The 10983-nt window shown below is 45.2% G+C and overlaps 1 protein-coding gene across 1 annotated transcript; it reads left to right on the forward strand.

Moving 5' to 3' along the window:
• The first annotated feature begins 241 nt into the window (after positions 1 to 241).
• On the forward strand, positions 242 to 6667 carry psmb5 (proteasome 20S subunit beta 5). The gene is made up of 3 exons (XM_079285302.1): positions 242 to 469; positions 2173 to 2479; positions 6237 to 6667. The coding sequence occupies exons 1-3, from the start codon at positions 245 to 247 to the stop codon at positions 6518 to 6520; spliced, it is 816 nt and encodes a 271-aa protein (XP_079141428.1). The 5' UTR covers positions 242 to 244; the 3' UTR covers positions 6521 to 6667.
• The last annotated feature ends 4316 nt before the right edge of the window (positions 6668 to 10983 follow it).

Genomic DNA, 10983 nt, shown 5'->3' on the forward strand with positions numbered 1-10983 from the left:
TTCCTAAGAGTTTGTCAATTATCTAGAATGCATCTTTAATATAAGCATTTTCAAACTGTTGTAGCTTTTAGAGTTTGCACAGTTTACACACAGCTTTTTATCTCCCCTTTCATCGCAGCAGCACATTTGCAGTCCGCCCCGAAGACAGGGGGCGCTGTGGGATTTTATTTTTGCCACCTCGACTCGATAAAATGTTTCACCCTCTCCCCGGCGGAAGTTGCTCGCTCATCACACTATTTCAAAGATGGCTCTTGCTAGTGTGTTGAACAGTGATTGTGCGAATTTTTCTTTTGATAATTGTCAACGTCACGTCTTCGGTTGTGGACCTGAACAGAGCGGCCTGGGGTTCGACGCGACGCCGGGAGACGGTCTCAGTTTCTCCGTTAAAAACCCTCTGAGTGGCGGGGACGAGGATGGCGTTGAGAGGAAAATAGAGTTCCTGCATGGAACCACCACCTTAGCATTTAAAGTAAGTAAATTAAAGCTAAGTAGTAGCTAGTGGCTATTCCTAAACGAACGAATTGTAATAGTTGTCAATATAGGTGTTTGATAAACCCTTCAAAGTCCAGACTACGTTCTTGAGAGTTCACATAATGTTACATGTCAACCGTTAGCATGCTAGCATAGCTACAAACCGCGTTCTCATTGCAGGTGTTCACCTCACGTTAACGTTAGCTTTGTGATGATTTGTGTCTAAACGTTTCTGGCATCAGAAGCAGTTCAGTGATCGTAAGATAGTCATCTCTGTGTGTTTTTGGCGTGTCTCAAGTTAATACCTTTTGAATCTGGCGGCTTTATTGCCACCTGCATGAATGGAAAGAACACGGATCTGTAGACGACACTTTTGCAGCGTCCACACATGGCTTATGTTTAATAACTTCTCTGCACAATAATATAAGTATGAACTCTATTTGTGATTTACATAATGCTATCATCTGCTAACTGTACAGGTGCTGTCTTTTTTGTTGCATATTAACAGTTAATATGATAAAGAACTGTTTTAAAGTCTTATTATATTCAAGTTGAACAGATTACGTTAAAAGACAACTGATGCATTAAAGTAGCCAGATGTATATCTTTATTCAATTTCGCATTCCTGACAATTTTCTTTCATCCCAAATAAACTATGCAACCATGTAACTGAGCATTAATGGGTGAAAATGAAAAATAAACTTTGTTCATATTTTCAGTGATATGTCCTGGCAGGCTATTTATAGCATCTATGGTAGGAAGGATTACATTTTCTTTCAATAAGAATACATTTTTTCACATCCATTATTTCTTCATTTAAATATGCTATCATACTTTCTGTAAATGTTGTTAATATTAGGGCAGATGCTTCGATATCAGATGATCTAAATATTATTTCAGAACCAGACATAATAAAAGTATACATGCACCACAATAATAAAAAGAAAAACCCAACAAAAACACGATTGTGGATAAGCTCATTGAATGTAGAGGTAAAGAACAAAGTAGGATCCAATGAAGGAAAATGAATAATGCTGAAAAAACGGGTACAAATATTTTTGGTGGAAATACCAATGAATTCTTGCTACTAACAAGATAATAGTCTGAAATCAGTTCTGCCACAGAACACTATTGTTTTTCTGTAAAACTATTAAAAACGCATAAAAGAGCCACACTTTGGGTGACTTATGCTGTCATTGCAGTGGAAACGGCCAGCTTGTTCCGCTCTCACTCTGTCAAGCGTGCAGAGCCCTGTAAATACTGCACCAACTCCCTGCGGCTGCTTTTGGTCTCTTCTGGGGATTTGTTGATAAAAAGAAAATATAAAATAACTCCTAACTTTATCTGTTAATCCCTGAGTGGAAGGGGGTGCAGATGTCTTCCTCTGGCTGGCTAAATCTGTTGTCTTCACTGTAGTGCTATACAGCTGTTGTTACTGTCACTTCACTGATGGAGGATTTTAGAGGGAAGAGCAAAGGTCTACCTTCTTATCCAGCAGCTTTCTGGCAGAGCCGAGCCATATATCTCGTCTCCTCGCACAGTTGTAGAGCAGCAGCACATTTCTGCTTCGTCTAGACAGAAATGGAAGGTAGCGAATAGGTAATTGAACTCTACGCTGATCCATCCGTGTGCGTGTTTACCCTCCTGCCGTCATGCTGCCATTAATGAGTTCCCCCCCCTTCCCGCTGTCGCCTCTCTCAGTTCCAGCATGGCGTCATCGTAGCGGTGGACTCTCGGGCCACAGCGGGCTCCTACATCGCCTCGCAGACGGTGAAGAAGGTGATCGAGATCAACCCCTACCTGCTGGGTACCATGGCCGGTGGAGCGGCCGACTGCAGCTTCTGGGAGCGCCTGCTGGCCCGACAGTGCCGCATCTACGAGCTCCGCAACAAGGAGCGCATCTCGGTGGCGGCGGCCTCCAAGCTGCTCGCCAACATGGTGTACCAGTACAAGGGCATGGGACTCAGCATGGGAACCATGGTGTGTGGCTGGGACAAGAGAGGCCCAGGTAAATACAACGGCTGTATACGACACGCACACATGGCGTCGGGTTATGATCCAAATTAAGATTTCTACTACGTCTGCCACAAAGGTGATTATTATGGTTCAGTCTTGAGGAAAAGAGCGGTTTCAATTATTATACAGACACCTGTTTTAAAGAATATAATTTATTTTTAAAATAGTCTAAAACATGTCAGATAGCAACATTTTCCCAAAGTGAATATATAATATCCTAGAATTTAAAATAATACTTATTCTGTTTTTATTGTACTGTTGACAGATAGATGAGGTTTGCAATGTAATAAAATCTAATATCCAATTTAAAACTAACCATTAAACTAAATACTTTTTTGATGTATTAGTTGCAACGAACTATTTAAAGTTATTTATTGGTCGATCAGAAAAACAGCTACAGCCCAGGGCGATGTCTTCAAATGTCTCGCTTTGTCCAACAAACAGTCCAAAACCAAAAGATTTACATTTTACTTCATAGAAAACAGAGATTTTTTGCTTGAAAGATGACTATTATTTATAAAGTTATCAAAAGAGCAGATACATTTTCTGACAACTCGATAAATCGAATAAACTTGAATTCATCTAAGATTTGGATTCTGAAAACGACGCAGTTTGGATTTATAATTCTTTGCATGTTTTTATATGCGTCAGTTAAAAGTGTCTCACTCTGTTATGGCTGGATGTATTTTACTGCTAAAACCAACACGGCAAATTTCTTTGGGAAAAGTTGTTGAATTCAGGTCTGAGTGTTGCACTCAAACTTATCGAAGCATACATTAACTGGCCTCTCTCGGCTTGTGATTTCCACAAATTAATTTTGATTCACAGCTTGTGAAGTGAGCTACATAATTCACTCATTTAAATACGGTTTCAGGGGTTTTAGTCATTAAAGACTGGCCATATGCTTTAGCCTCAAAGAAATTATTAATTGCAGTCATTACTTCCCAAACTGAGGTTAAACTTGAGTAGTTAGCTGTTTAACATAAGAAATTATATATAGTTCTTTTGTTGCAGTGCAGGAAAATCAGTTAATCTTGATGTATAACAACTGCCTATCCACACATAATTATTTTAAGGACTTTGTCAAGTTTTTCTTGTCAGCCATGACATCTACAATCCTTTTATGCACAGAACCGTCAATGCATGTTTTCCTGTGTTTAAGTGCATGTAGTTCCCAGACTTTCCCACTCGATGGCGCTGTGGTCTCTCGGTATGCTCTGCCCCTCTTTTGTACCTCGAGCTGTGGCTTTTGGATGCCACACAGCGCAAGGGCCGTACATCACAGAAGGTGTGCTTAAAGAGGCCGCCACACTGACACAGTAATGGGAAATCAATGAAGCCGGGGACTGCGGGCCAGCCAGAACGCGGTGGTATGATGGACGTCGGGTCTCAGCCCCGGACAATTGGGTCGCATGCGTAATGCTCGTACACCCGCCGCGGTCGATGCCGGCTTTGTCCAGGGAGCAGAGAGGGCCGTGTGAACAATGTCGCCCCTGCCTGTGTGCCAACAAACGCAAACGACACGAGTTAAACCCTGAGCAATCAATTGAGGAAATAATGATCCCCGTATAGGTTCAATAGGTGTGTGTCGTCTCCCCCCCCCCCCCCCCCCCCACAATGCCAATGACTGAACGGAGAGGGAAATGGAATGTAAATTAAATCAATCTCGATTGGGCAGGAAGCTCATTAGCCGGCTACAATCATGTCAAGAGCACTTATTCCCTCGATGGAGTGTCTTAAGCCGCACGCAAAACAAATCGAATAAAAAGCTGCGTCGAGGAGCTCGTCAAATACGGCTCCACGCAACAACTTCAAATGTTATGACACTTGCAATCAGTGTACAGTTAATGCTTGAGAACTCAGTGGAGCCCCCCCCACACTGCTCCCTACAAGGACATGAAGGGTTTGCAAGAAGGTGATATATGTGACTAAATGAGATGCAGCCCCCATGACAAAAAGATGCAGAACAGTGTGTGATATGAGATGCAGTCAGAGAAGACCCATGTGTCAGTTTTACTGCCTCTCCCAGGAGAGTGATGTAATACCCCCCCCCCCCCCCCCCCCCAACTGCTGCTCTTCATTTTTTTTATTTTTTTTTTATACTCCTGAGCCAGTGGTGAGTTGTAGTGGGAAGGACAGACACTAACCCATTTGATGCTAGCCATCCACCCATCGCACTGTGCTCCTCACACCTCCCTCTAGATGCTGTCAGTCCAGCTGGCTGCAAGGCTCCTTAAGCACCTGTCAGTGGATTGACGGAGTGGAAGGAGTCTCTGTTGGCCGCCACCTCTGCAATGCTCCACCATACGTGCCCTCTGCTTTAAGTGGGGCTCATGAATCCCCCCCCCCACTCATCTCCGCCTGCGTGCCTTTCTACGTCAGAGTTTGAGGCGCAGAGACCATTAAGCGATAGCGCAGGGGGCTCTACAAAGACCAAGGTGTGTTTTGGAAAGGATGTGGGAAGTGTTTTTCTGGTGCCGCTCCGCAGCTATACTTGGACTTCCTAAAGAGTCCTCATCTACCTCCGTCAAACCGTGCCACTCAACACGAGAGGCGCCTTTACAACCCTCTTCTCCCTGCCTATTATGGTTTTAACGAGTCCCTTACAGTTTGAGAGGAACAGACGGGTCTCAGAATGGCAAATTACCCCCATGCATAGACAGGCACGGCATGATTACCATGGCAAGCTAACGACAGGTTGAGGAAGCTGCAATTTGACAGTTGAAAGCAATGATGAGCTCCCTTTTTTATTTTTTCTCCCAGAAAAGCAAGTGGCTCTCTATCCCTAATGGACTATTTTAGCCGAGGAACTCGGCAGGCGAGCGTGTGCAATCCGAGGGCATTTTTGAGTGTTTTTTAATGTGGGAGATGAGAGAGTCTCAATTTCACAGGTTTTTCGCTTTGTGAAGCGCTGTGAGAAACATGCCTTTTTTCGCAGGCTGTCTTTTTTTTTACCATCTGCGGGACTGGCCGTGGGCGAGCGCACAGGCTGGTGCTGGCTAGTCACCCGTTCCACGTCACTCTGGGATCAGGCCCGAGCGAGTGTCATGGTTGCGGAATAAAATGTCCACGCGCATGTCCACGAAGCGTGGTGTGGCGCAAACTGTTGCTCACGGGTCGTGTGTGGGTGTGTGCAAGAGAGAGAGAGCGCGCATGTCATTCAAGTGTGCGTACACCTAGAAGTTAAAGGAAAATGTCTGAAATTCTAGTGTGTGTAGAAGGATATGAATGTGCTGTACTAGTCTCATGTCAAGAAGATGTGAGCACACAGTTTTTTTTCTTCTTCTTTTATCTCCTGTCCTCCCTTATGAGGCGCTGTTACCTGTGCAGCTCTGGGTTGCGGGTCGATAGTTCATTTTTGGCTTGTTTGCGGGGATCAATAAGACCCGGAGCAGGGCCCCCGGGGCAGCGATGTGCCTCGTCAGCAGGTTTCTGTGGCCGGTTTTGTTTTGTTGAAGAGGATGCAGCTGTTCATATCTGCCAGCCTTACTTCACTCGGAGAGGTTGCAGCTGTTCATATTCTCTCGCTTGAGGACATGGTGTGTGTGTGTGTGTGTGTGTGTGTGTGTGCGCGCGCGATTTGTTTTGTGCGAGAGCGGCGGTGTTAGATATGCACCGTCTCAGCTTTCCTGACAAAGTTCAACACCTGAGTCGGAGGCCGCTGCTCCCCTTAACACCGTTTTCCTCCCAGCTCCCCTTTTGCCTCCCCCACCCTCCTTTTAACCCGCCTTTTTGTCCTCCGTCCCCAGGGCTGTACTACGTCGACTCCGAGGGCAACCGGGTGTGCGGCGACCTGTTCGCCGTGGGCTCCGGCTCCATGTACGCCTACGGCGTGATCGACAGCGGCCTGCGGCAGGACCTGACGGTGGAGGAGGCCTGCGAGCTCGGCCGCCGCGCCATCTACCAGGCCACGTTCCGCGACGCCTACAGCGGAGGGCAGGTCAACCTGTACCACGTCCACAGCGAGGGATGGACCAGGGTCTCCCAGGAAGACGTGCTCATGCTGCACCAGCAGTACAAGGGTCAGGCATAGTCGTGTGAATCAAGAGCACAGCGGGGACCAGGAAGTGGGAGCAGAATTGGGAGGGTCAGGAGTTTATACTAATGTTTAGCATGTTCTGAAATGTCAGTAGGGTTTGACACATGAATAAAAAAAATAAAAAAACTCATCTGCCCGTTTTCCACTTGCGTTACTTGTCGGTAGCTTAAAGCTTCATATTGTACATTTTTAACAATGCCAGCGACCGCCGCTCGCCCTGCAGTGTGCTTTAAAGGGCCGACACACTTTGATACAGAGTGGGAGTAATGTGGTGCTTGCTCACATACATTTTAATTTGGATCCCTACTCTGGGAAACTTATCTTCAACAATAAAACCTGTGATGTTTTTTTTTTTGTTCCACCTTTTTTTTTTCAAGATGGTGAATAGTAATCCTCAGAATTTACCCTTTTGTGTAAATACGCAGTCTTATCGCCTCGTTTTCCCTTGAAGTAGGCCTGTATGCCACAGTTTGTGTTTACATTTTAGTCATCTGTTCCCCCAGCTGTTGGCATTGGGAGGTATACCCGAAGCCTGTGTTATATATATATATATATATTTTTTTGGTCTCTATATGTTCTGCGTTTATTAGCGTGGAGTAGCGCCGTCTAAATAGCACTATTTAATTGCATACCGCCAGCCTCAGTAATTGTGCCTCCTGAGTTGTAACGGTGTGTTTTCTTCCCCTCATTGATAATGCTCCCTTCCTCTGCTCACGTTGCAGAAGCACGTCCTTTTAATTGGAAGTGTGTGGAATTTATTCTTTAATTCCTCCCCGAGACACACTCGATGCCGTGTGCCGCCCTGCCATGGTGTTTTACAATGTAACGACCTGTGCTGGCAGTGCGCGCCCCTCCAGCGCCTTTTATGGTCGGGAATAAACACTAATGAAGGGGACGGGGTAGACATCTGAAAAGCCAGTGCACTTTCAAATCATGGTTAAAAACTAGTTTCACAGGTGACCAATCTGCAGACGGAGGAGAAATGGGATTTTGATAAATGGAAATGAGCGGGTCTCGTCTGCGATGCTGCTCTTAGTGAATGAAGTGATGGAAATAGCTCCGTCAATAGGAGCAGGGACTGGCAGAGCGACCACGCATGCGCACATGGAGATATGCTTTTTCACATTTTGTATAAGACTTGACATCTTAGGAACAATTACCTTGATAAAGAATAGCCAGCTTCAAGAGGCTGCAGTTTTAGTCTATAATTGCAGAGAGATGCTATTTGAGCAAAAGCATAGAACGTGTGTTACTATTTTTATTCCAGTGTACTATTTGTACCACTTGTTCTCCAAGCAACCAGCACATTACTCATGAGCATCCCAACTAAATGGCTACTGTACAAGATGGATGATCCCTCACATCTACATCTCCTCGGTTTGTCTGGAGACTTTGCTTCGCACAGTAATCAACTTCATATAACACTCAACAGAAATGCAGACACAAAGTCATCACTTTAAAAGAAACTCATGTTGCCACCGTGAACTTTTTTGGGGGCAAGTTGTTGCTCCGACAGCTGACCGCTTGTCTCCTTTGTGTTGGGGTCTAGCTCCCGGGACAACGAGAAGAGAGGCATGGGAGGATGCCAGGGAGCGAGAGGGGGGAACATGGGGCGCTAATGTCTTATTTGTGTTTCTTACACTGGGTTAAAATCGTCCTGGTCAAAGGTGGCAAGTGAAATACTTATCAGATAGCCAAACTGGGCCAGAAACCCACTTCAAACGCACGTTTCTGGAATCGGAGAGGCAACTATTTTTGTAACACGTCCATGTGGGTGAAGAGGAGAAAGCTTTTGAACTTCTCATGGTCTCTTTTTCAATTTATTTTTTTACCAGTCATTTTTTAGCCATGGACGGCAGTGTCAATCTGAAATATATTAACTATTGGATGGGTTGCCGTTGTTTCTGCACAGATGCTCATGGTCCCGAGAGGAAGAATCCGACAGACTTTGTTGATCCCCTGACTTTTTTCATCTAGTGGATCTATGTATAGTATAGTATTTTACATTATATATATATACATGTAAACACAAGTTCAGGGTGCGAGTTAGGTCGTTGGAAGCCTTTTGAACTCTTAACGTTACTGTTTATTGATTTACACAGTGGCGGGCCGTCAGGGCCTGCAAGGCCTTCTCTGCTGGCCTAAACAGAATCACAAAGTTATATATATATTAAAAAAAAAAATTATTTTATAATTTTATAATTTTTCTTAAATGATCTTATTTTCTCATTGCACAGCTACTGTCTTCCTCAGTTGCTCTGCTTCCAGTGCAGCTTGTTTTAAGTAGAGCTTTTATCCAATCAGATCTCACCTCTGTGTCTCTAGGTAGAAGAGAGGCCAGAGGCCTGTAGAGTCTCACCTGCAGCCAGTGCAGATTAAAGTGAATTTAATATTGGTCACTATAACAATAGTGTTGTTGATATTGTTGATTGTTATAGTGTTCAACCAATCAGATCTTTAGTTTGACATGTTGGGCGTATTCTTTGACGTGACAGAGGCTTCTAGCTGGCCTACAGGTATGTGATTGGTCATTGAGCTAGCCTGACATGTTGGGCGGTGACAATCCCAAAATCTGCTGCCTCTGTCGAGCAGACATTTTCAGCCTCAAACGCATTAAAACGTACTCAAGAACTACAACTAGGGAGGCTCGACTGTCTTCACTAGCGTCCATGAATCGAGAAGGACTTCTTACTGGAACTAAAACGCACGGATGTACTGAACAACCGTGGGATTAAACTCTTTATTAACAAAGAAAGGAGGATGCACTTTGTCTTTAAATATTGAACAGCAGCTCTGGTAAGTTAAATGTGTTTGTTTTTACATCTGCAGTAGCTTTAATATGCTTGTTTATATATTATTAATTGTACAACTTGTTTTTATGAAGATTTTTGTTGATAGGAACCATTGTTGCGTCCAATGTTGTTCTGGGGACATATTTAGCCGCTGCCAACTTGGCAACTCTCTCGCTAAATCTGGAGACTTTCCAAACCCTCATGGCGACTTGTTTTGTCAAACGCTACGAGTGACAAATCTAGTGACTTGTTCTGGTGTTAATGGATAATTTTCTGGTGTTTTGACGTTAAAGCTCGTACGTTCTGCACTGTCGTGAACAAGCAGCGCGAGCTGCCGTGAGCCCCTCCGCCGCCCCAAAGCACACACTGGTGCAGCAGTCCGAGCTGCAGTCAGAGCAGAGAGGAGACGCACTCTATCTACAGGTGTTGGCTTCATTTTGACACGAAACAAATAATAACCGTAGCTGTGTTTCAGCTGCAGGACAGCAGTGAAGGCCCAGGTATAAAATGCACGGCCCGCCACTGGATTTACATTTACAAACCTGTCGTCACTGGTGTGGATGTTCCCGCCTGCCCTCGGCCTGTCTGGTCATGTGTGTGTAGGAAGCATTTCTCTCGAATGAAGAACAATAGCTTTCTTTTTGCGTTTGTTTTTTCCTGCCTAAATTAGACGGAAGGCTATGAAGAAAGACCAGCTGGCGATATTGATAGGTGCCAGAATTTCACACTGTCAGAAAATACCCCCTGTGGCCACATAATGCCATCTGTCAGGTGGTCAAATGTGTTTTTCAGTCCCAGACAGATCATATCTAAACACAGTCCTAAGGGTGCCCCGACAACGCTTCAGGGATTCACACACACACACACACACACACACACACACACACACACACACACACACACACACACACACACACACACACACACACACACACACACACACACACACACACACACACACACACACACACACACACACACACACACACACACACACACACCTCGCATATGAGCCGCTACTTCCCAAGCTTTGATGCAAAGGACTTTGTAATTGGAAAAAGAAATCACCCACAGCAAGGCTTTTGCCGATTGAGTATCTATCAGCCGTTGTTTATTCCTGTTGATTCTTTACCCCCGACAGAAAAAACCCCAAATGAGAAGTCTATTTGGTTTGGGTAATGACTCCCTTCTGGCTGCCTGTTGTCCACCCCCAAAGGCTCTCTCCGGGTGTCACATAATCAGTACACCCAAGTCCTTAAACGCGCGCCGGTTCTGACAAACAACAAAGCCGGCGTGAAGATAATTGTGTTTGCGGTCCCCGCGCAGCCCCTTCCTCCAGCCGCTGCCTCGTCAGAGAGGAGCTGTTTTTCATCCCTGGCGATGACAGCAACACTCTTGTCATTCCCGCCGCGTGCTCGCCACTGCCGCCTCTGCTCTAATCACGACTGTTCCTTTATTTATTTTTTCTCCCCTCCCCCCCCCCCCTCTTTTTTTACAGCAATGTTTGTGGGCAATTGCCTTTTTTCTTTTTTTTTGACTTGATCAATTCAGTGACACGAACGAACACAGGCCGGCAAAGTAAGCAGCGCGGCCCTCGAGTTTTTGTCCAATCTGAGTCGGTGCTCGTCCGCTTCCCAGCAGGCACCTTGGAGCTTCTGCCAACCG

Source organism: Melanostigma gelatinosum (genome assembly GCF_949748355.1).
Source record: "Melanostigma gelatinosum genome assembly, chromosome: 15".
NCBI classification, from domain to species: domain Eukaryota; kingdom Metazoa; phylum Chordata; class Actinopteri; order Perciformes; family Zoarcidae; genus Melanostigma; species Melanostigma gelatinosum.